Here is a 26,168-nt window from a genome sequence, read left to right as displayed (position 1 = left end):
CTGAGCAGTTGTGCGTTGCTCAGACATCACAGGAGTTATTGTTATTGCTCAAACACTTACTACAGACTTTTATATGAGAAAAAAATCAACACACATAATGAGGAACAGTCCAGATTTCACTGTTAGCTCCGAAATACAAACTATTTTCCAGTGAACATCATATTACTGAGAAAGAATCTATCGTAGAATTCGTACAGATGCTGGTGAAGAACAAATCCTAAACCCAAAGCTTTAGCTGAGCTCGTTAGCGATGTATGAGATGACGAGCGCGACTGTGTTGACAGTGGAATGAGCACGAAAGCTGACGCTTTGGAAGCTGATCTGTTTGAGCAGAGTCCACAGATGAGGAGGTGAGAAAGCTGGACAGGCTAAAGTACTAAAGCGTCGCTGCATCGCTCGGTTTCGGTAGAGAAGAAGAAGAAGAAGGAGATCAGAACAGGATTGTGGGTAATGTAAGAGTTTGTTAATCAAAGGGAAAATAGAGCAACATGTTGAAGAAAGAAGTTTTGTGCATTTCATTTTTTTTTTAATTTTGATATACAGTCATTGTTTCTTTCAGGGCTACGAAAACCACAATGGTTTTTTTTTCTTTTTTTAAATGTGCAGTGTGTTTATACAGTGTGTGTACATTGTGTAGTGTGTGTGTGTGTATACAGTCTGTGTATACAGTGTGTGTATACAGGTAGTCGTCGACTTACGACTGCGTTTGGTTATGACTGACCGGTCGTAAACCGATCTGGTCGTAAGTCGGCCTATGTTAAATGAACGTAAGTATATTGTGATGTGTAATGATATTGTAATCATCTTAAAGTCTTATTTTATCAACATTTTCTTATTTCATTACCTCGGCTCATTATTTGGTTTAAGTCAAACACTGCATACTACACTGCGTACAGTACAATTCATTTAATATGTGCAAAACAAAAAATACGAAATACAGGTGTGAAAAATAGAAAAATTTTAGTTTGAAACATACCAAAATACAAATGTAAAACATAGCAAAATACAAAACTTAGTGACCGCTGGCATCACTGGTGCTTGGCTGTGGGTCGTCTACGTCATCATCAGCTGTTGCAGCGCTCGGGCTGGCGGGAGCATTTGCTCGTTTCATAAACCAGGAGCTGGGGCGGAAACTGTTGTACGCTCAGCTGGGAAACACTTGCCAGTCATAACCAGACGGTCGTAAAGTCGATCGGTCGTAAGTCGCATAGGTCGTAAGTCGACGACTACCTGTATCCTGTATTGTGTAATGTGTATATACCAGTACAGTGTGTGTATACAGTGTATACAGTGTGTGTATACAGTGTGTGAATATTGTGTAGTGTGTGTATACAGTGTGTGTATACAGTGTATACAGTGTGTGTATACAGTGTGTGTATATTGTGTAGTGTGTGTATACAGTGTGTGCAGTGTATGTGTGCAATGTGTGTGTACAGTGTGCGTATACAGTGTGTGCAGTGTGTGTACAGTGTATGTATAGTGTGTAGTGTGTGTGTGTACAGTGTGTGTATATGCTATGCAGTTATGTTTTCACACACACACACACACACACACACACACACACACACACCGCACAGACTGTATACACACTGCACACACTGTATACACACACTACACACACTGCGCACACACACACACACACACACACTGTATACACACACTATACACACTGTATACACACTGCACACACACACACACACACACACCGCACAGACTGTATACACACTGCACACACTGTATACACACACTACACATACTGCGCACACACACACACACACACACACACACACACTATACACACTGCACACACACACCGCACAGACTGTATACACACTGCACACACTGTATACACACACTACATACACTGCGCACACACACACACACACACACACACACACACACACACACACTCTGTATACACACACTGCACACACTGTATACACACACACACACACACACACACACAGTATACCGTATATACACACACTGTATACACACACTGCACACACACACACACACACTGTATATACACACACACACACAGTATATACACACACACACACACACACACACACTGTATACACACACACACACACACTGCACACATACACATTTACATATTACAATTTTTTAAATTGAGTTTGTTTGTTGTTTAATTCTGCACTTTAATTTTAATTTGACACGCTACATTATAAATAAAAGACCTTTTGTTTGTGAAATAAACATGCACTTCAGATTTAAGGGCGGAGCATTTTAATACTGTACCTAGAAATCCATCCTGATTCATTTTTACTGATGCGACTCTTTAAAACGAATCGGTTCACCAACTCGTATCCTGTTGAATCGGTTGGTTCCTGGCCACGGAAAGCTGTGCAGGACGTGACAGCGAGGAGGGGAAAGAAAACAGATGAAACGAAATCAGATTAAAACGCAGACTTGACATGGTTTGTTTGGTTTAGTTCAGTTTGCGGTTGCGAATCGATTCTCCCGATCAACTCGTTTCTGAGTTGTTCTAAAGGAACCGATTCAGTCATCACTTCTTGCAGGGAAGACGGAAGGGTTCAGAGCGGAAGGTGTCTGAGGCGCTTTTGTGGCCCCTCCAGCCCTGTGCGTGATGGTGGATGTGTGTGATGGTGGGAGATGGAGTTTTCCGAGCACATTAAGACGGCCAATGTGGAGGACGTGGTGCTGCGGGTGGCTTCCCGCGGCGCGCGCAGAGGCGCGCTGTGTGTGACCGGCCACCACCTGCTGTTCTCGGGCAGGGAGGAGGAGGAGGGGGAGGGGGGGGACAGCGCCTGGCAGCTCCTGCTGCTCCTCAGGAACATCGATGCCATCGAGAAGAGGTAAAAAACAAACCCAGGCACTGAGCATCATCCCGGAGCTCTGAGTCCCATCACATCTCATTCCATGGGTTCACAATTTGCATACAGTGAGTGGTAATTTAGATTAAAGAGCATCATCAGCTGCACAGGGTTTATTGTACCAAAATAAAAATAATCCGGGACACTTTACACTTTACCGTATTCAGAAATCTAGGGTTAGGGGTTTGGGTTAACCTGGGTTAGGGTTAGGGGATAGCGATTAGGGGTAGGGTTAGGGGATAGCGGTTAGGGATTAGGGGTAGGGTTAGGGGATAGTGGTTAGGGATTAGGGGTAGGGATAGCGGTTAGGGATTAGGGGTAGGGGTTCAGGTTAACCTGGGTTAGGGTAAGGAAATAGCGGTTAGGGATTAGGGGTAGGGTTAGGGGATAGCGGTTAGGGGTAGGGTTAGGGGATAGCGGTTAGGGATTAGGGGTAGGGTTAGGGGTTCGGGTTAACCTGGGTTAGGGTTAGGGGATAGTGGTTAGGGATTAGGGTTAGGGGATAGCGGTTAGGGATTAGGGGTTCGGGTTAAGGGATAGGAGTTAGAAGTTAGGGTGAGGGGTTAGGGATAGGGATTAGTGTTTGAGGTTCAGTTTAGGGATTAGGGGTTAGTGTTTGGGATTAGGGGTAGGCTTAGGGGTTCAGGTTAGGGATGGGGTTCAGGTTAGGGATGGGGTTCAGGTTAGGGATTAGGGGTTAGTGTTTGGGATTGGGGTAGGGTTAGGGGTTCGGGTTAGGCATGGGGTTCAGGTTAAGGGATGGAGTTAGGGATTAGGGTTATTTTTAGGGGTTAGGTGTTGGGGTTAGGAGTTAGGGTAAGGGGATGGGGTTAGTGTTCGGAATTAGGGGTTAGTGTTAGGGGTTCAGGTTAAGGGATAGGAGTTAGGGTAAGGGGATGGGGTTAGTGTTAGGAATTAGGGGTTAGTGTTAGGGGTTCAGGTTAAGGGATAGGAGTTAGGGTGAGGGGTTAGTGATAGGGATTAGTGTTTGGGGTTCAAGTTAGGGATTAAGGGTAGGGTTAGGGGTTTGGGTTAGGGTTAGGGGTTCAGGTTAAGGGATATGGGTTAGGGATTAGGGTTATTTATAGGGGTTAGGTGTTAGGGGTTCGGGTTAAGGAATAGGAGTTAGGGTGAGGGGTTAGGGATTAGGGGTTAGTGTTTGGCGTTCAGGTTAAGGGATGGGGTTAGGAGTTAGGGATTGGGGTTTAGGGGTTAGTGTTAGGGGTTCAGGGTAAGGTTAGGGGTCCGGGTTAAGGGATAGGGGTTAGAGGTTAGGGTTAGGGATTAGGTTAGAGTTAAAGGATAAGGGTTAAGGGATGGGGTTAGGGTTAAGGGATTAGGCGTAGGGTGAGGGATTAGCGGTAGGGTGAGAGATTAGGGGTCAGGGTTAGGGGATAGGGGTCAGGGTTAGGTGTTAGGGTTAACCCTAGTTACAGTGGTACAGTAAAGTGTAAAATAACCATAATCCTACAGTACAGACTGTACAGAGTGACAGTGTGAGTTATAACAATATAGAATAAAAATGAGCCAATGTACACACTGTGGCTCATATACTTCATATACACTCACCGGCCACTTTAATAGGAACTTGTTGATTCTAAGTTCCCTGTTCTTGGCTGCAGGACTGGAACCCAATATGTTCTTTCTCCTGTTGCATGCTGAGATGCTTTTCTGCTCACCACGGTTGTAAAGAGTGATTATATAGGAGTTACTATATCCTTCCTGGCAAAAAAGCTCGAACCAATCTGGCCATTTTCCTCTGACCCTCTCTTATCAACAAGGCGTTTGTTTCCATCCACAAAGCTCTCACTCGCTCACTCGGTGTTTTTTTTTTGTTTTTGGCACCATTCTGTGTAAACTCTAGAAACTGTTGTGTGTGAAAACCCCAGGAAGGAGATCAGCAGTTTCTGAATTACTTGAACCTCGTACTCATCTGGCTCAAACCAGCACCCATGGCACAGTGGAAGAAAGTCACACTTCGCTGTGAGATCACAATTTTTCCCGTTCTGATGTTTGAACATTGTGAACATTAATTAACTGAAGCTCGTGATTTGTATCTGCGTGATTTGACGCATCGTGCTGCTGTCGAGGGATCGGCTGATTACAGAACTGCAGAAAACAGCAGGTGGATATAGGGGGTGTTCCTAATAAAGTGACCAGTGAGTGTTTATATAGATAGATACGGTATAAGTAAAGGACAACAGTATTTCTGATCTTGTGTTTAGGTTCCTGGTGTGTGTCTGACATTTCTAAACCTGTTCTTTTATAAATAAACTTATCAGTAAGCTGCGAGCATGGTGTTTGTTTTGGCTGGCCTCGTCACACAATCATTAACTGTCCTACAAAACTATAAGGTTCCACATCCTGGGAGGTTGGTCGAATAAAACATGTTGATTTTAATTCACGTCAAAGTCTCAGAAAAAAAAAATTACTAAACTGTACCATGTTTTGTACCAGGGATGGATCGATACTGATACTGTACAGGAATCGGTCCGATATCGTGATCGCGATACTAATATTCAATACCAGGTGTGACGTAAAGCAAGTCGGTGTTGTTTTTATTTTTACGGCGTGAAACGATACCAGCAAATCTGAACGTTTTTCACTATTCATAATAACAGCAATGAAAAGCAAAGCAGATTGTAAACTGGGTCGTGTGAAACTATCAAGACGAGCAGGTTCTTCTTTCAGTACGATACAAGTGATAAAATGTTCTTGAAGAACGTTGAGTTGTGAAACAAAACCCTTCATCCGAGCTAAATAATGTAGTGAGCTAATGCATTTTAGTTACGATAACCCCTCGTTAATGTTTTAAAGAATGCGTTTCGGGGTGCAGAGCTTTTAATGGTGGATATTTAGACCTTTGTCTTTGTCTTCTTCTTCTTCTGTTCCCGTTAGGGAACTCCACAGCAGATAACGTCCCTCCATCTCCTCCTGTCCTCTGTATCTTCTTCCATCACACTGACCATCCTCATGTCCTCCTTCACCACATCCATAAATCTCATCTTTGGTATTCGTCTTTTCCTTCTATCTGCATCTCCAGCGTTCTTCTCCCAAGATACTCTTTAAACCAAAGAAACATAAAAACATAAACAGTGCTAAGTAAGATGTTCCAGGTTACTGACGAGTCCCAAAAAAACTCGTCCTCGTAATTCTGACTTGTACACGTGTCAGAATTTTTTGTCTTTTCTCACCTAGTTTACAGTGTGTTTGGTGGTGTAGTGGTGCAGTAGTTAGCACTATCACCTCACAGCAAGAAGGTTCTGGGTTCAAGCCCAGTGGCTGAACGGGGCCTTTCTGTTTGCATGTTCTCCCTGTTTTTGTGTGGATTTCCTCCTACAGTCCAAAGACATGCAGATTAGTTCAGTTGGCTATTCTCACTTGCCCACAGGTGTGTATGTGTACCTGCCACCAGATGAGGCTTTGGGTCCCTCTGGCGTGCTATAATCACCATGGAAGCTAGCTGATGGCTTCCCGGATCGCTGACCCTCAGCTATGAGGATGGCAGCAGACAGACGACGTGTTCCTTGACGTAGCCGTGATTGACAATTGACTGCTTGCACATACCCGTAGTGCCTTGCCCCTTGGGGGGGAAGGCAATATTAAAATATTAAAACCAGGAGCAATATTTGTTTACTAAGTCAGATAACCTCAGTCATTTCTTCGAATTCACACAGGGAAAAATGACTTTTCCTGATTTAAAGTTTTATAGAATACCTAAAGAAGCTAAGCGTCGAAAAGCGTGGTTCGACAGAATTCGCCATCAAAATTTTATACCGGCAGACAACACGCGACTGTGTTCTGCACACTTCAGTGGTGGAGTAAAGTCTGATGATCCGAGTTACGAAACCTACAACCTGTCTGTCTTTGTGTTTAGTCATAAAAAGTGCGGAAGCTGAAAAACAAAGGCAAGGCAAAGAACTGAAAAGGACGATTTTAATTGAAGGATCAACTCCCAAAACGAAGCACAAACGATGTGGTGTCAGCGGCAGCATGGTGGTGTAGTGGTTAGCACTGCTGCCTCCCAGCAAGAAGGTTCTGGTTTCAAGCCCAGTGGCCGACAGGGCCCTTTCTGTGTGGAGTTTGCATGTTCTTCTTGTGTCTGCATGGGTTTCCCCCACAGTTCAAAGATACGTGGTTAGGTTAACATGGGACGGCCTTGGGTTGAAGTGCCCAAGAGTGGCGATGCACAAGTACGCAGTGGCTTTGCTCTCCTATGATGAACTAAATTTTGTTGTACCTTTGTGCGGTGACAGTAAAGGCATTCTTCTTCTTCTAAGCTGACATGTCCTTCCCCTTTTAGTGTTTACATAGGTAGATTGTAGTATTTGACCCTGTAGTCCTAACAGCTTCCTCTAACAGCCCAAAGATTGTCGTAATCTGGTAGCGTATGAGCTCGAGGAAGACCAGAGTGAAGGAACTCAAAATCTCATCTCATCTCTCATCTCATTATCTCTAGCTGCTTTATCCTGTTCTACAGGGTCGCAGGCAAGCTGGAGCCTATCCCAGCTGACTACGGGCGAAAGGCGGGGTTCACCCTGGACAAGTCGCCAGGTCATCACAGGGCTGACACATAGACACAGACAACCATTCACACTCACATTCACACCTACGCTCAATTTAGAGTCACCAGTTAAAGGTGGGGTACGAGATTTTGGAATAACGGTTCCCGCAAGCCATATTTTGAAAAGAAACCCGCCCGCCCTCGCCATGCTCCCCCCCCCCCCCCCCGCGTCTCCACCCCTCCTCCCCCTTATAAAGCCTGAGAAAATCAGCCTTATAATGGGTGTCTATTGCGTTACACACCAGTGGAGAGTGTAGAGAGCTTGGAAAAATAGCTCAAACTTTCTCATTTAAACTGTGTTTTCAGCCCCAATTTTCACTCCACACAGATAATTTTCTCAAAAGTAGTAGCCACACTTGTCCTGATTCACACAATGTGTCTACCTACACGATAGGACTTGGAGTTTTTGAATGAGAAGCCTGAAAGTGAAGAGAGGACAGCCGCCCAGCCCCATAGACTTCCATTATAAAACTTGGCAGAAAAGTCACTCGTATTTAACTCGCTCTAGTGACCTCATTTTTTACACTACAGACAAAAAAATTACATCAGTGTGTTCAGGAGTTCCTTGTGGCGCTCACTGTGAAAGAATTTTGTAAATATCTCCTTCCGTTTTCGTGTAAATCCCCATTGTTTGGAGGGAGCGCACTGAGAAAATCCTGGCTGCTCGCTCTCTCACACATACACACACACACACACATAAGGGAGGGGCTGGTCGCGGGCTTCAGTCTGATTGACGTGTCAGTATCAAATCATTTTGAGGTGGTACCTCGATAGGATTGGATGGCGTTTTTCCTTTATTTTACACTGTAGACTGGATTAAAATATTTCGTTTTTGGGTCAAACCTTCTATTGTACTGCTTGCAACATGGGTGTGAGGAGCTTTTCAAGCAATATGGTAAAAAATACTCCTGAAAAAAATCTCATACTCCACCTTTAACCTAACCTGCATGTCTTTGGACTGTGGGGGAAACCGGAGCACCCGGAGGAAACCCACGCGGACACGGGGAGAACATGCAAACTCTGCACAGAAAGGCCCTCGCCGGCCACGGGGCTCAAACCCGGACCTTCTTGCTGTGAGGCGACAGCGCTAACCACTACACCACCGTGCCGCCCCGAACTCAAAATCAACTTAGAAAATATATCTGACAGTTCTGCTGTGTTTACAGGACTTACTTGACTGAGTGAATTCCTTGCTTGTGTTCCTGTGCACGAAGCGTTTTGTATTTTCTGATGACTTCCTTATCGTAACCAGCACCCAGCAGAAACCATTTCACTGTGGATTCTTCTGCGATCAGTGTCGATCTTTCAAAGCTATTCTGCCAATCTTTTACCTTCTGCAGGTTGGAACACCCGTGCTCACAGACAAAGAAGGCTGCTGGCTCACTGTCACGTGAAGTAGAGATGTTCAAAGCGTTCGATACGATATTTACAAGCGATTTTTTTTTTACCGGTTGATTTCTCGAAGTCCACAGAAAAGGCTTTGCAGATTTCTTTCAGCTTTGGTTTAGTTAGTTTCGACACTTCTTTGAAGGTGTTAGGGAGTTTTAAATTGGAAAGATTACAGTCAGTGTGTGATGCCGTGTTGTTTTAGTTTGTTTATATTTTCATTACCCCTCAAGGCCTGGGGGTCTTTAGTCCTGGGTATGACTTTAAACTGCAACTGGTGGTGAGTCTCAGGTCTGGGAGGACTTGAGTATTGGGGAAAGTGGAGTTACCCCTTAATCATTATTGCTCCCAGGTCCTGAAGCGGTAGCACCTGCCTGGGTTCCAGCAAGGGGTTAAATAGTACATCACCAATAAGGCGCTGGGAGCAGGGTGCTTTTCAGTGCAATGTGGCAGATGAACCCGACAGGATCAATGGCGCACCACCAGATGGCATGCGGAAGAGCCGTGCAAATGGCCATCACTCGGCAAGTCAGTTATCACTGCGGGGCAACTTCCATACCTGTCAGGTCTGTGGCACTTTTGTGCACCACTTGGCATCAGGTCTGGAGGTCCAGAGAGACAACACGATGGGGGCACGACATTATTTGTCTTACCTTACTGTGCAAGGTGCTTTGTTAGGAGAGGAGAATAGTATGCAAGAGCTGACAAGGCCAGACGTTCCATGGCAGCTTGGCCGGGCCATTCGTGCCACCACTGTGGGCGATTTTGTCACTCTGGTGCTGGCCTTGTGGCCCATTTGCGTTTCTGTGGATCCTAATGAAGCAGTCATCATCGCTAGCAATGGACAGCCAACAACCCCTCAAGGCACAAAGCATTACGGATAATGTGAAAGTAGTCAATTTCTTGTCCCTCCTCCCCAGTGACATGCAAGGACATGAACGATGATTGGTCAGGGTCAAACTTGTAGTGTTTGCAGTCTCCTGACAGCAAGAATTTACAGCACTATGATTATGATTGGCTAATCTGACATGGTGACCATCATCGTCTGATCCTAGTGTAAACAATAAACACTAAAAGTACTTAAAGGTACAGTAGCAAAGTACAAAAAGAATCAGTCTGATATTTTCCCGTGAGGACCGAGCAAGCAAGGTTAATGAATTTATTATATGGCTTGTTTTTATTTCTAAGATTAAAATAGACAGCCAGTCTTCACCGGCACCATTTACGTTGTCAACAAAGTTGTCGTCTTCATCATGGCTTTCGCAGCCTCTTTGGGGTAATAAAATTCGCTTTCTGAATGCTTTTTGTTACTCATCTCATCTCGTCATTTCTTGAATAACTCACTGACCAATTCATCTTTTGTGTTTCGGCTGTTTTTTATTCCGTTTTGATTTCCAGTGCATATTTTTTTTTTTTTTTGCAACATTGAAAGCTGGTGCCTTGGAAAGAAAGAAAGTCCGTAATCGCCCACGGGCATTACGGAAAAATAGTGCCTGCCAAGGAACCAATCAGAGCACACGATTTTACCGGAAGTAAAAAAGCTCATCCTATCTAAAAAGATGATACAGTATCAGGGTTCTCCACGAGGGGTTTTAGAGGTGCTGGCCACCCCCCTTTCTGTGATTCCCGCCCCCGTTTAATTTCTGCCGCCCCTTTACAAAAGGAAGAGACGTCCCTTTGTTTTCTTTGTGACAGATAGCCTTTCTCTGTTGGAGTACCGACAACGCGACAACACCCGAGTGTGAATCTCATTTACCAGCAATTAGTTTAGTCAGTCTGATGATTATAGTCTAAAGCCTCGGTCACAACCGGCCGTACGTGCTCCTACGGCTGGTCTACGTGCAAAAAACGCAAGAAACGCACGGAGGGCGCGCGTGTGACGTGCTGATTTTCGAGCCGCAGACCGGCCGCAGAGGTTCTTTGTCATGTCAAACAAACTCTACGGGCGCTTACGTTTTTTTCAGGTTGCAAGACAAACTTACGGCCAACGTGCGTCTTTCTCCATGAACAAAAAAAACGCAGCGATTTGGGAAACGCCAAAAATCGCACGGCCAAAAAATCGTACGTCCGGTTGTGACCTAGGCTTAAGAAAAGCGTTTCACACTTCGACGTTTTTGACACATTGTTCTTGCGCCAGGAGATAACACGCCTTTATAATAACGTGTGAATCGACACCAAGTTCGAGATAATTGATTGTTATTGTCGGCAGAGAAATAAAGGATAAAACAAAAAGTTAAAAGTTGGTGCAGCAAGCGTGATATTGCCTATAAAACCGTGAGGAAAGCAGGAAAGCAGGTAATTTTGAGTTAGTTTCTTTCAAATATCAAAGCATTTTGTGCAACCATATTTTAGAGATCATGTTAGGCTGTGTAACTATTACAGTGCATTTTGCTTGAGTCTGTATGAATGAGTTTAAATTACAATGTCATTTTTCTTTTTTATCTTCTTAGACTGTTAACTGATGAACATGGATGGAGCAGTGTAAATATAGCCATGGAGCAGTGTAAATATAGTTAAAACAACATCTTTTCAATGTACTTTACTCTCTAAAAAAATATTTTTTTTCCAGTGGTTCCTGCAATTACATTTCCATTTCAAACAATGTCAGCTTTTGTGGAGCAGTGTGAATATAGTTAATACAAAAACTTTTCTGTACTTTTCTGTTCTTTTTTTGTAGTTTGCTAAATAAAAAAATATTTTTTCCAGTTCCATTTCAATGTGTCTGAAAATGATGTGTAATGTTTGATGTATAATGTGTTTTGTACCAGTCCATTTGATTCCTCTATTCTAAATGATTACTATTTGAGAGTATTTTATGCAAATGACATATGTACATTTATGCAAATTAGTTTCAAGGTCATCCGATTGACCCCCACCCCCCTATATTTTCAATCCGTGGAGAACCCTGCAGTATAATATTAACTTTGTGATAAAGTAAGTCGAAATACACTTTTTCTGAGATTTCGGCTGTACCAAGTAACATTTTGAATTTTTTTTTTAAATTACAAACTTTTATTCGAAGAAGCTGATTTGATTATAATGTTTCAAGTAAAATATTATCAAAAATATTTACCCTTGAAGTGAAGATAAGAAATTGTTCTATTTGTGTACAACAAAATTTCATGTGACTCATTAAAGTGGCAAAGTGTTTTTCTAGAAATTCAGCAGATTCATCACATCATCGTGTCTTGTAGAAATGTAAAAATGTTTTCACGTATCATGATGTGATATTTGTGTTCTCTCTCTCTCTTTCTCTCTCCGTGTCAGTGTTGAGAATCTTCTCGGATATCCACAAAGCTGCAAAGCAAACCAGAAGCAAAGGTTTGATCCAGCTGTGTCCTAAAAAGTGGCCTTTTTTAAATCTATAATTCTATAAAATAAGAATTTACGGGCCATATTTTGTCTGCGCATTGTTGCAGTCTGTGCTTATGTTTTGCGTTGCAAGAAAAAAACCTTTGATTCTTTTATTTTTGTTTAACTTTTACGTGACGTCCCTCTGTCTGTCCGTATTACACAAGGCGTCCCTCAGGGCTCACTCCTGGGCCCGGTTATGTTATCCTTGTTTTTTGTCCTGTGTTGCATTTATCCTGGGTTATTTTGCTTATATTGCTGTTTGTGCTTTATCTTTGTCAGCATTTATAGATGAAATTCATATTATTAAGTTTGTTGCTTCAGTATCATGCTCATGTATGCAGTGAGATTGCAGAAGCAGGTGTGATGATGGCTTTAGTGGTTCTTCAAATGCAACACACTTCCGTCCTCTTTGTAAAAATATGAGCTGAAACTAATCCTTTTTGTGCACGAGTGTAAAGAAAGCAATCGCTGCTCTAAATTAAACATCTAAAAAAATCTACATTGGCGCCAGCGACGCAAAAAGCTGCAATGGTGCAAATGGTCCGTCTTTCTCTTTGGAGTGTGTTTGCTGATGGCTGATGGCAGCCGCACTCATGTGCTTCAAGCTTCACCGCTTCCTCATGCCTTCTTTCAGTTTTGTCTGCAGAGAAATACTCAGTGTAATGTAAGAGCCAGTGAGCTGTGTGTGTGTGTGTGTGTGTGTGTGTGTGTGTGTGTGTGTGTGTGTGTGTGTAGAACAACAGGATCGTCTGGGAGCATCGTGATCAAGTGTAAGGACCTGCGTATCCTCCAGCTCGATATTCCCGGAATGGAAGAGTGCCTGAACATCGCCAGCTCCATCGAGGTGCTCGGACTTTATTAACGAGTCATAAATAACGTGCTCAAGGTGCTCAAGCAATCAGATGTCAGCGTTTTGCATATTAATTAAACGTCCCGGCTCTTGACCAATCACATGCTGCCAATTTTATCATGTTATGAATATTTAATATTTAATGTTGGCTTTCTGCTTTGAGTAATTTAAACATAATTAGGTGCTGTTGAATACTGGATTCTGATTGGTCGGAAGGTTTCTGAGGTACAACAGGTTTATATACGTGAATGCGTTCGTTATAGTACGTTATTGTTTCTATGGTAACAGCACTTCCAGAGGGATGTGTACACGGGACACACGCTGCACATAAACAAATTAAAAAAGTATGATGTTTTGTTTGTTAATCAATAAAACATAATTGTGAAAAAAAATTCTGTGTGTGTGTGTGGGGATAGGCTCTCTCCTCCCTGGAGAATGTGACTGAAATGTACCCGTTCTTCCACCGGCCTCGTGGCCTCAGCCTGAGCGACCCGTGGGGTTTATCGTCTCCAGAGCAGGACTACAGACAAACAGAAAGGCTGGTGAGCTCATCTCCAACACACACACACAACTGTACACACATGCATTCAAAACCCCTTAAAAGAAGATAAACAGGAAGCAGTTGGCTTGGCACAGGAAGTGAATGAATTGTAGCGTGCGCAACTGACACAGGAAAAGCACGGTGTGTGTGTGTTTTGACCCGATGACTTATCCTCCTCCGCATCCTCTCAAATTCATAATTCACTCTTATTTTTAAACGTTTGTGCTCTCACTTGTATTTTTTTAGATCAACATCTCTCTCTCTCTCTCTCTCTGTCTCTCACACACGCTCACTCACTACCACCACTTCAGAGAACAATAAGGGTTTCAAAAGTTATACTGTATAAAGTTACACATCTGTGGAAAAACAAAACAGAGAGAGAGAGAGAAAAGCAAAAGTAAGAAAGAAAAGCTGCAGAAAATAAATAAATAAAAATGTAGAAAAAAAGAGAAAATAAATAAATGATGTAGTTGTTCATGACAACAAGCAAAACAGAAAACACAGTTTGACTTCAAACCAGGACTCACAGACAGACAGACAGACAGAGAGGAGGAAATTCTAGAAATATGATGAGCAGCAGAGACACACACACTTACAACACATCAAAGTGCTGGAGAAGGGACAGTTCATACAGGATAGATAGATAGATAGATAGATAGATAGATAGATAGATAGATAGATAGATAGATAGATAGATAGGCTAGGCTGACACTTGCACGATTCCGTGGCACGCATTGGCACGACTCGAGTCGTGCCAGTGCGCAAACTAGTCGTAAACTGGCGTGAAGTGTGCGTAAACCCGTCGTGACTGCGTGCCATGTCGGGACGAGAATTTTGAAATGTTCAAAATTTTGGTCACGACAAAATTTTGCGACCGGGTCGTGAACTATGCGCAAACTGTTCGTGATCTCGTCGGGACGATGCGGGAGGATGCGTGCCAGTGCGTGGAAGTGCGCGCCATGCCACGACTGTCACGAACTGCCACGAATAGTTCATGAACAGCTCACGTCGAGTTCACGAGTAGTTCACGACATGTTCACGAATTGGTGCGCGTCGCAGCGTGGCCGTGCCTTCCCACTGACACGGTCACGCATTGATGGCACGAGCAGTTTACGACTAGTTTACGCACTTCACGAACAGTTTGCGCATGGCACGAGCAGTTCACGACGAGTTCACGAGCAGTTCACGAGCAGTTGACGACTACTGCGCGACAGTGGCGCTCGCGTCGGTGCGGGGGTATATATAGGGCTTCCCGGACACTTCTCGCCATTCGCAATTTTTTTTCTTGCTTTTTTCTTTAATGTCTTTTATTTTCTATTCCTGCATGACTTTTTTTGGGGGGGGGGGGGGGGGGAGTTTCGTTTCTTTTATTTCAAAAATGGAACACTGTGGATGCAGCTCATGAAGCTACTACCATTCTTTCTTGCCAAGGGACAGCACCAGCAGGGGACATGTAGTAATGTGACAGGTAGTCTCGCTGATCCTTTGCATCCTTCTGGGTATGATGGCCGGTTAGAGGCAGCAGCCCCTGCAGGTGTCGGTCAGTCCTCCATCCACCAGGGATCAGATCATGTGTGTCCGGATCTTCGCGGTCCACTTCTGAAATTGCGTGTGGGTATCTGATGAGGATGAGGTTGTGCATGACACAGGCGTGCCCAAGTCGGCACGACACCCGTCCGAATTGCGCAAACTCGTCGTGCCAATGCGGGAAGTCCGTAAACTATGCGTGAACTTGTCGTGCCAGTTCGTGAATGTGGACGGGCACGCATTCGTGAACTTGTCGTGAACTATGCGTGAACTAGTCGTGAACAGTGCGGGAGCCTCCCAGTTCGTGCCCCAAAATGGCATGACTTGCCACGACAAAATCGTGGCCAAAAGTCGTGCAAGTGTCAGCCTAGGGATAGATAGATAGATAGATAGATAGATAGATAGATAGATAGATAGATAGATAGATAGAGGCAGGCAGGCGGACAGACAGACAGACAGATACACAGAAAGATAGACAGACAGACAGACAGATAGATAGATAGATAGATAGATAGATAGATAGATAGATAGATAGATAGACCTTTATTATCCCACGATGGGGAAATTTCCTGTTTGCAGCAGCAGAATGGATAGCAGCAGAAGAGGAACATATCAAGCCACACAAGTAAAAAATATATATTAAAAGATAGATAGATAGATAGATAGATAGATAGATAGATAGATAGATAGATAGATAGATAGACAAAGACACAGACAGATAGATAGACAGAGAGACAGATAGATGGCACTAAGGCTTCCCTCTCTTTCAAAGATAAAAACTTTAATAAAGGTATAAACTCCTCCCACAGTGTTTTCCCCAGAAAAAAATTAAAGCCCTAAATTCTGGCATGATAATACACAGACAATTGAGGGCCAGTGGTGTGAAAGCAAGCGCCAAAGGCGCGAAGCGAAACTAGGGGGTGCGGGGGCGTGGCCCCCCCGGAAAATGTTTTGAAAATGGATGCTCTCAGGTGCATTTTCAGGGTCTCTGAGAGGTTTTAGATCCATGATGATTATAGGATCGATTTTACCAGTGTTTCAATTATTTCTGACCTAAATAGTATTAATCAAATCAAATCAAGTTTATTTGTACAGCGCTTTTAACAATAAACATTGTCGCAAAGCAGCTTTACAGAATTTGAACGACTTAAAACATGAGCTAATTTTATCCCTAATCTATCCCCAATGAGCAAGCCTGTGGCGACGGTGGCAAGGAAAAACTCCCTCAGACGACATGAGGAAGAAACCTCGAGAGGAACCAGACTCAAAAGGGAACCCATCCTCATTTGGGCAACAACAGACAGCCTGACTATAATATTAACAGTTTTAACAGGTATAACCCTCAACTGTCCTCATGGGGCCGTCCTTCACAGGAGCGGTGTGATAAAACTCCGACCAGACACAGGGCACCAGGATGGATCAAGCAGGTCCGAGGGGCAGAAGAGGCCAGCATCTCAATCCCAGGATCAACATGTAACTCAGAGGGACAGATGGGGGGGGGAAGAGAGAGAGAGAGAAAGAAAACACGTTGTTAGGTATGCCCTAAAAATGACAAGTATTAAATCTGTGTGGTAGGCTCGCAGAGACGAGAGTCTTTACATCAGGCATAACACACAACAATGGCATGTTAATATGGTAAAAAATATATCATGACCTGCTCTGGCTGGATGCTTGATTGGGTGATGGGAGCACACTCCTCAGCAATGATGAGATGCAGATGGGACCCTTAGGCCTGGCCAAGACAATTCATGTATTAAAGTATTAATGTATACACATTTGAAATTTCACCTTAAAGTTCAACATGCAAGTTAAACTGTTGTGTTATAGATTACTGAGGTCTATGATCGATTGAAGATCTACAGGGATCCCTTAATTACCTATGATCAAGTCGTGCTGTCACAAAAATGCACATGAAAATATGAACAGTGGTTTGCTCTGTCTTATGCAACCCAATGAAGAGACTCGATCATCATGACCTCCTGTTGACCACAAAGGGATCTGAACCGAAGACCTGCCGCCTTAAAATAAGCTGCTGTATTACTATAACTGTAATGATTTAGAATGTTTCTGATGCAATTACCGTAATACATGTATAACTAAGATACACTGAAAAGAAAAGAAAAGAAAAGAAAGGCAGCTGCATATTATAAAGTTTAAATTTTGGCACTTTATTAAATGGACTAGATTAAGATTAAAGCATATTTAAAGGAAAAGAAAACTTAATTTCTACAGTTTAAGTTTGCAGAAAGATTATGTATTTATAAACACGTTCATGAAGGGAATTTGTTAATAAGTGTCAAATGTAGCATAATTTTGAATAATAACGATAAGCGTATTCGGCAGTGTGATGTCGCGGTGAGCCTTTAACAAAAGAATAATCCGGAGCCGCCTTTTGTTAAACGGATCCCAGTGACATCACACTGCCAAAAATGCTTATGATTATTATTTGAAATGATGCTATATTTGGACAGCTTCACTTTGTGAGAGTGTTTATAAGCACGTAATCTTTCTGCAAACCCAAACTAATGAATGAATTAAGTTTTCTCCTCCTTTAAAGCAGATTAATCCTCCTTGGCTTTTGCTTGGCCCAGTGTTGGGCAGCCCTCTCATAGTCCGTCTCGCCGTCATCCATGCTGATGTGGATTAATTTGTCCAGCGAGTCTTTTCCTAGTCCGTCTGGTGCGGGACAACATCAGCAGCCAATGAGATCGCTTATAATGAAACGGAAAATTCCAGGATGTTTGACGTTTTCTTTCAATGTTTTTATTGGACGGTTTGAACTTGTGGTCTTGACACAGCCAACAGATTAGTTTGTTTACATCATACCACGCGGACATATATTAGTTTGACAGAATCAACACAGACACTGGGGAAAAAAAGACGGCTTGTTTAACACAAATATCAATCAGTATGTAAATGGATCTGTTATTTGCTCTCCTATTTGTGGGTAGGAAATTTAACGTATCGGTATAAATCTAAGCGTATCGGATTTTAACTAAAGCGACTGAGCGTATCGGCAGGCAGGCAGAGCGAGCGTATCGGGCCCGACACGCTAAAACGCTTTGGGGAAAACCGTGCTCCCGTGTCAGGTGGTTTTCTGAGGCTGTAAAGGGGATGAGTTTGTGTGGAACTGAGAGCAGCAGCACTGACTGATGTCCCGGAGTGAAAACGCACACATCGGTGTGAAGAAGTGAGAATCGAGGCTGGTGCTGATTTCTTTCCGGCCCAGACTGTAGATTCACGCAGCCAATCAGTGACAGTGGTGTCAGGTGATTACACAGACTGACACGCCCCCTAGATCTGATCAGCATTTGTGCTGGTAGTTTTATAATGAAGAGCGTGAAGGAGGTGGAGTCTTTACTGTCGTCATGTTTTTACCCTGAAACGCAGTTGGACGTGAAACTAAAAGCAGACACTTGTCCATTCAGAACAGAACTGGTGTGATTTTAGCGTCGCGGCTTTTCTGTTTCGTGTGTTTGTCATTCGGAGCGTGAAGATAGCAGATCATTACGGACATCAGATGGTTGAACCTGGTCTCAGACCGGGAAGTTTGTCATCAATAAAAGCTGTTTACCTTCTGTAAGTGGAAGCGTTTCCTTTCTCTGAGCTCATGAACAGTTCTTTATTTTCTTCACAGCTCGTTGTCTTTCACTCTCAGTTTTCTATTTTTCACTTCACCAGGTTCTCCATGCGTCTTTTGTATTAGGGGTTTTTCACTTCCACATCACTTTTTAGCCAAAGCGGGGCAAAGGTGAGTTAAAGAGTCGCTTTCATGAGGTGTAACCAAACATATCAGAGATTTAACCCTTACCGTGCCATTGCAGGGATTGGGATTTACAAGCCCGATTCCAAAAAAGTTGGGACAAAGTACAAATTGTAAATAAAAACGGAATGCAATGATGTGGAAGTTTCAAAATTCCATATTTTATTCAGAATAGAACGTAGATGACATATCAAATGTTTAAACTGAGAAAATGTATCATTTAAAGAGAAAAATTAGGTGATTTTAAATTTCATGACAACAACACATCTCAAAAAAGTTGGGACAAGGCCATGTTTCCCACTGTGAGACATCCCCTTTTCTCTTTACAACAGTCTGTAAACGTCTGGGGACTGAGGAGACAAGTTGCTCAAGTTTAGGGATAGGAATGTTAACCCATTCTTGTCTAATGTAGGATTCTAGTTGCTCAACTGTCTTAGGTCTTTTTTGTCGTATCTTCCGTTTTATGATGCGCCAAATGTTTTCTATGGGTGAAAGATCTGGACTGCAGGCTGGCCAGTTCAGTACCCGGACCCTTCTTCTACGCAGCCATGATGCTGTAATTGATGCAGTATGTGGTTTGGCATTGTCATGTTGGAAAATGCAAGATCTTCCCTGAAAGAGACGTCGTCTGGATGGGAGCATATGTTGCTCTAGGACCTGGATATACCTTTCAGCATTGATGGTGTCTTTCCAGATGTGTAAGCTGCCCATGCCACACGCACTAATGCAACCCCATACCATCAGAGATGCAGGCTTCTGAACTGAGCGCTGATAACAACTCGGGTCGTCCTTCTCCTCTTTAGTCCGAATGACACGGCGTCCCTGATTTCCATAAAGAACTTCACATTTTGATTCGTCTGACCACAGAACAGTTTTCCACTTTGCCACAGTCCATTTTAAATGAGCCTTGGCCCAGAGAAGACGTCTGCGCTTCTGGATCGTGTTTAGATACGGCTTCTTCTTTGAACTATAGAGTTTTAGCTGGCAACGGCGGATGGCACGGTGAATTGTGTTCACAGATAATGTTCTCTGGAAATATTCCTGAGCCCATTTTGTGATTTCCAATACAGAAGCATGCCTGTATGTGATGCAGTGCCGTCTAAGGGCCCGAAGATCACGGGCACCCAGTATGGTTTTCCGGCCTTGACCCTTACGCACAGAAATTCTTCCAGATTCTCTGAATCTTTTGATGATATTATGCACTGTAGATGATGATATGTTCAAACTCTTTGCAATTTTACACTGTCGAACTCCTTTCTGATATTGCTCCACTATTTGTCGGCGCAGAATTAGGGGGATTGGTGATCCTCTTCCCATCTTTACTTCTGAGAGCCGCAATTGGGGTTGTACAGTGAACTGTATAAAAAGTTATTAAAGATTTCACGAAAACTTATCTCTGATCCAGCTGTTCCTTTTTTGTACCTTTAACTTTTCCAGCCTCTTATTGCCCCTGTCCCAACTTTTTTGAGATGTGTTGCTGTCATGAAATTTCAAATGAGCCAATATTTGGCATGAAATTTCAAAATGTCTCACTTTCGACATTTGATATGTTGTCTATGTTCTATTGTGAATACAATATCAGTTTTTGAGATTTGTAAATTATTGCATTCCGTTTTTATTTACAATTTGTACTTTGTCCCAACTTTTTTGGAATCGGGGTTGTACTTCAACAATAAAAGATAGAAATAGTTTTAACCTGAATAAAGTGTGGTATATGTATTCCTCATCACGCTATCCGTCCCTCTTTCTGTCTTTCTTTTTCTTAAACAGTGGGACAGATGGAGGCTCAGTAACGTGAACTCGGATTTCTCGGTGTGTCCGTCGTACCCGGGCGCCGTGATCGTACCGAGTTCGGTGGATGATGGCGCTCTGGTGAAGGCAGCGAGATTCCGGCAGGGCGGCAGATTCCCCGTGCTGTGCTACTGCCACCACCGCAACGGCATGGTGAGACGAGACAGCTGCAGAAACAGCTGCAGGATTCTGATTCAGTTCGATATAAGTCTATTATTCATCATTGCATGGCACAACTACTACTTTATGTCCCGTTACATCACCTGTCAGGATCAGAGTGTGATAAAAGGAAGAAAGACATTACCATTCAACATCGCCTTCATTAAACAGAGAGCAGAATGTATGAGAGAAGATAAAGTTCAAGGATTTAACAAACCAAAACAAATAGCAATGAGAACAGCGTGTTCCAGTTTCACACACGCCAAACAGATATCTCTATCACACACTCAGGTCCCGGTAGACCAAAAAAAAAATTCAAGATCAAGGTCAGAGTCAAAGGTCAGGTCGATATTGTTCAACTTCTCTGTTTTAACCTTTTGAATATAAAAGCTGCCATTAAAGCCTCGGTCAGAACCGGCCGTATGTGCTCCTACGGCCGGTCTACGTGCAAAAAACGCACGGAGGGCGCGCGTGTGACGTGCTGATTTTCGAGCCGTAGACTGGCCGCAGAGGTTCTTTGTCATGTCAAACAAACTCTATGGGCGCTTACGTTTTTTTTTTTAAAGATTTTTTTTGGGCTTTTTCCACCTTTATTGGATAGGACAGTGTAGAGACAGGAAATGAGCAGGAGAGAGACGGGGACGGATCGGGAAATGACCTCAGGTCGGAATCGTCCCCGGATTTATGGTATGGCGCCTTATCCACCTGAGCCACGACGCCCCCACGCTTACGTTTTTTTCAGGTTGCAAGACAAACTTACGGCCAACGTGCGTCTTTCTCCATGAACAAAAAAAACGCAGCGATTTGGGAAACGCCAAAAATTGCACGGCCAAAAAATCGTACGTCCGGTTGTGACCTAGGCTTTAACCCATTGACGCCGGATGCTGCGTCGCGCAACATTGCCCCTAGCACCGGTTGTTGCATAACGCAACATTGCCCCAAATGCTGGTTGCTGCATAACGCAGCATTGTTGATTTGTCATTTTCAAGACGCAAGCCAGATTTGTTTTTTTTTATAAAAATGTGTTAGTGTTAATGCTGAATGAGCATGATCCAATAAAAGCAGAGAATTTTATCTTTTAAATGCAACTTATTTCATGTCTTTATGTGCTTCAGAGGCTGAAATATTGAATTTTTCATAGGCGCTTTCAATTAATTATTTTTATTTCAGAAAACCCTCAGGCAGATGGGGACCTTTTCTAAAAACTGGCTTAGGCATTTGCAGACGTTTTTTTGCAGGCGTTTCAGGTGTCAATGGGTTAATTATACGCGACATATCGTAAAAGGTTGTGAGTTCCAACATAAACGGAAAAATCCTGATTCGGATTTGGGTCGAGCTCACGTCAGAGAATGTTTGTGTTACGTAATGATTGATTTACGGCAACGTAAGCAGATCGTTGAAGTTTTCTTGAATCGCAGGTCTGTCGTTCTGGAGTATCTTCATGTCTAGAACACACGTCTGATCTCGAATAGATTGTATTCAGTCACGTGACTTGTGCTTGCGAGTTTACTTCCAGTGAATGAAGTGGTGGTCAGGTGGGCAAACCAGAGCTAGTGAAACCATCTCTGACTATTTTCGCAGTTTCGAGGCCAATGCACGGTCAGGATACTTTCAGGAAGTTGCTCTTTGTGATGGGATAGATCCTTACACGCTAGTAAAGAAGAAGCTGGAAAATGATCCATCCGTTGAGTTCCCAGACATCTCAAACTACCTGGTGCTGCAGTGCAGACATCGTTCTACACGGACACACGGATGAAAATTTGGAAGAGCATGGAGGAGAACGACTTTTTATATGTGGCTGGGTTAAAGATCTGCGGATCAGGACACAAGATAAATCCTGTATCGTTTTTTCCCGGGTAAGGAGGAGTTTCTGGGCTTTTTGTACGCGTCTTTGCGATATTTGCTCGTTAAGTTTTACTATCGAGTGTAAACAAACCACAGCTGTTTGATTCTCAATCCTCCATGATCTTCTCTTGTGGGTAAATCATTCACAAAGATCCACAGAAACCCCTTTAAAGACCTGGGGATTGGTGAGACAGGACGGAGAAGTGATCACGGCTCACTGTAACTGCACGGCCAGGGAAGCAGTTTCACGCTGTTAAATCGTCAGCTCGGCTTTCGTGTTTCCATGGATCGTCTTGATGAGCTTCTCTCTCTAGTTCAGTGTAGGAGTCCAATCTACATCTACAGTGGATATAAAAAGTCTACACACCCCGTTAAAATGATCGGTGTTTCTGATGTAAAAAAATGAGACCACGGTAAATAATTTCAAAACTTTCCCACCTTTAATGTGACCTATAACCTGTACAATTCAATTGAAAACAAACAAATTTGTTACCGGGAAAAACATAAAAAATAAAAAAACGTACAATAAACTGGTTGCATAAGTGTACACACCCTTAAACTAATACTTTGTTGAAGCACCTTTTGATTTAATTACAGCGTTCAGTCTTTTTGAGTCGGAGTCGATCAGCCTGCCACATCTAGACTTGGCAATATTTGCCCACTCTTCCTTGCAAAAGCGTTCCAAATCTGTCAGATTGCGAGGGCGTGTCTTGTGCACAGCCCTCTTCAGGTCACCCCACAGATTTTCAATTGAGGGGTGTTCACACGGCAACTTTTACTCCGGTGTAGCACCGGGGCTGCCCCGGTAGAGCGTTCACACGGTACAAAGTTATACCGGTGTAGCCCCTGAAAGCTGCTTAAACTGGTGCAAATCTAACCCTGCTCGGGAGGTGGTTTAAGAAATTTACTCCGGAGTAAATGCTAGTTTGCGGGGCAGCACCGATATAAAATGGGACGTCTGAACGCTACGGGGTAGACTCGCTACGCGTGAGGAGAGTTGATTACATACGGGCATTGCATAATTTGCATCCTGGTATTTTGCGCTTCCAAAATGGCGAATATCAACAACAACAGAACTGCGTGTCTTCCAGTGTTGCCAGATTGGGCGGTTTTAAGTGCATTTTGGCGGATTTTAACATATTTTGGGCTGGAAAACGTCAGCAGTATCTGGCAACACTGGTGTCTTCATCCACGTTGTTTTCCCGGCGCTTGGTGATGCCATGACAACCGGGAAAAGGAAGTACATTTTCACGCATGCACATATTTCATTTCCGCATTATTACTATCGTATAGCACGGTCGCAAAAACTGCCGTGTGAACGCAAGTGGGGCTGCACCGGTGCTAACACGCTTCTCTCTAGTAAGCAGGTTTGTGACGTGTGAACGCTCCACAAAATTTACACCGGTGTAAGATATATTGCAACAAAATACATCGATGCAGCATCGATGCAAATATGTGCCGTGTGAACACCCCTTTGGATTTAGGTCTGGGCTCTGGCTGGGCTGTTCCAAAACTTTTTTGGGGGTCATTGTCGTCTTGAAAGATGAAATTCCTCTTCATCTTCAGCTTTCTAGCAGACACCTGAAGGTTTTGGGCCAAAATTGACTGGTATTTAGAACTGTTCATAATTCCCTCCACCTTGACTAAAGCCCCTGTTCCAGCTGAAGAAAAACAACCCCAAAACATGATGCTGCCGCCACCATGCTTCACCGTGGGTATGGGGTTCTTTTGGTGATGCGCAGTGGTGTTTTTGCACCAAAAACATACCTTTTGGAATTGTGGCCAAAAAGTTCAACCTTGGTTTCATCAGACCACAACACATTTTCCCACATGCTTTTGGGAGAGTTTATGTTTTTTTTTTTTTTGCAAAATTTTGCCGTGCCTGGATGTTTTTCTTTGACCCTACCTCATAGTCCAGACATATGGAGAATACGGGAGATTGTTGTCACATGTAGTACACAACCAGTACTTGCCAGAAATTCCTGCAGCTCCTTCAGTGTTGCTGTAGGCCTCTCGGCAGCCTCCCTGACCAGTTTTCGTCTTGTCTTTTCATCAATTTTGGAGGGACGTCCAGTTCTCAGTAATGTCACTGTTGTCCCATATTTTCTCCACTTCTTGATGACGGTCTTCACTGTGCTCCATGGTATATCTAATGGTGTGGAAATGTTTTTGTCCCCTTCTCCTGACTGATACCTTTCAACAATGAGATCCCTTTGATGCTTTGTAAGCTCTCTGTGAACCCTGGCTTTTGCTGGAGGAGGCAACAGTAAATGTCTGAACTTTATTTGGGGTTAATCAGACTTTTTTTAATTGATGGCAGATGTGAACCCAAAAAGACTCACCCCATCTCATTATCTCTAGCCGCTTTATCCTGTTCTACAGGGTCGCAGGCAAGCTGGAGCCTATCCCAGCTGACTACGGGCGAAAGGCGGGGTTCACCCTGGACAAGTCGCCAGGTCATCACAGGGCTGACACATAGACACAGACAACCATTCACACTCACATTCACACCTACGGTCAATTTAGAGTCACCAGTTAACCTAACCTGCATGTCTTTGGACTGTGGGGGAAACTGGAGCACCCGGAGGAAACCCATGCGGACACGGGGAGAACATGCAAACTCCACACAGAAAGGCCCTCGCCGGCCACGGGGCTCGAACCCGGACCTTCTTGCTGTGAGGCGACAGCACTAACCACTACACCACCATGCCACCCCTCAAAAAGACTGAATACTGTAATTAAATCAAAAGGTGCTTCAACAAAGTATTAGTTTAAGGGTGTGCACACTTATGCAACCAGCTTATTGTGCGTTTTTTATTTTTTATGTTTTTCCCCGAACAGATTTGTTTGTTTTTCAATTGAATTGTACAAGTTATAGGTCACATTAAAGGTGCGAAAAGGTTTGAAATTATTTATCGTGGTCTCATTTTTTTTTTTTTTTACATCAGAATCATTTTAATGGGGCGTGTACACTTTTTATATCCACTGCACATCATCGTCCTTGTGAAGATCGCTGATAATTAAAGTGAAAACATGTGCATTAGTTTCCAATATGGCGACCATGATCAAACAGTAAACAAAAACACATCTGAGGACTGAAGCGTCTCCTGAACTTCCTTCAGAACATCACGGAGTAACAGAAAATGGCGAGAAAAGTCATTTGCGAATCGAAATGAAATAAATCAGAGGAATTTACAAACCTTTCACGAAGTGATCGCTGCAGATTCAAGTGTTCTTCGACTCGGCTCTCTTCAATCGCAGCGAAAGGTTCAAGAGCCACTTTCTCAGCAATTCAGCACAGATTTTATTGAAATCTCGTACAGCGTGATGAGTCTGCAGTCTTTAATCTTACCGTATTTAGTAAATATGTTCGCAGTAGGTGTGTAGATACCTGACATGAAGTTGGGTCTTGATGAGTCCTGGTAACATAATGTCAATTTCTTCACTACTGGCAAATAGAATGAATAAATGTCCCTGTTACACAAGGTGTCCCTCAGGTATCTGTATTAGGCCCTATTCTGTTTATC

The 26,168-nt window shown here is 43.4% G+C and overlaps 1 protein-coding gene across 3 annotated transcripts in view; it reads left to right on the top strand.

Moving 5' to 3' along the window:
- The first annotated feature begins 2,342 nt into the window (after window positions 1–2,342).
- zgc:154055 (uncharacterized protein LOC556036 homolog) overlaps window positions 2,343–26,168 on the top strand; it is a 37,754-nt gene continuing 13,928 nt past the window's right edge. Inside the window, exons 1-5 of one of the 3 annotated variants that reach the window (XM_060933303.1) lie at window positions 2,345–2,843; window positions 12,079–12,132; window positions 12,901–13,009; window positions 13,432–13,557; window positions 20,617–20,790. In XM_060933303.1, coding sequence (XP_060789286.1) covers window positions 2,641–2,843; window positions 12,079–12,132; window positions 12,901–13,009; window positions 13,432–13,557; window positions 20,617–20,790 — 666 coding nt within the window. In that variant the 5' untranslated portion in view covers window positions 2,345–2,640. Of the gene's footprint in view, window positions 2,844–12,078; window positions 12,133–12,900; window positions 13,010–13,431; window positions 13,558–20,616; window positions 20,791–26,168 lie in introns of all 3 variants that reach the window. The other 2 variants (XM_060933306.1, XM_060933304.1) reach the window with 2 other exon arrangements.

Source organism: Neoarius graeffei, chromosome 11, assembly GCF_027579695.1.
Source record: "Neoarius graeffei isolate fNeoGra1 chromosome 11, fNeoGra1.pri, whole genome shotgun sequence".
NCBI classification, from domain to species: Eukaryota; Metazoa; Chordata; class Actinopteri; order Siluriformes; family Ariidae; genus Neoarius; species Neoarius graeffei.
The sequence above is the reverse complement of the archived record's forward strand: the minus strand, read 5'-3'. Positions and strand labels throughout refer to the sequence as shown.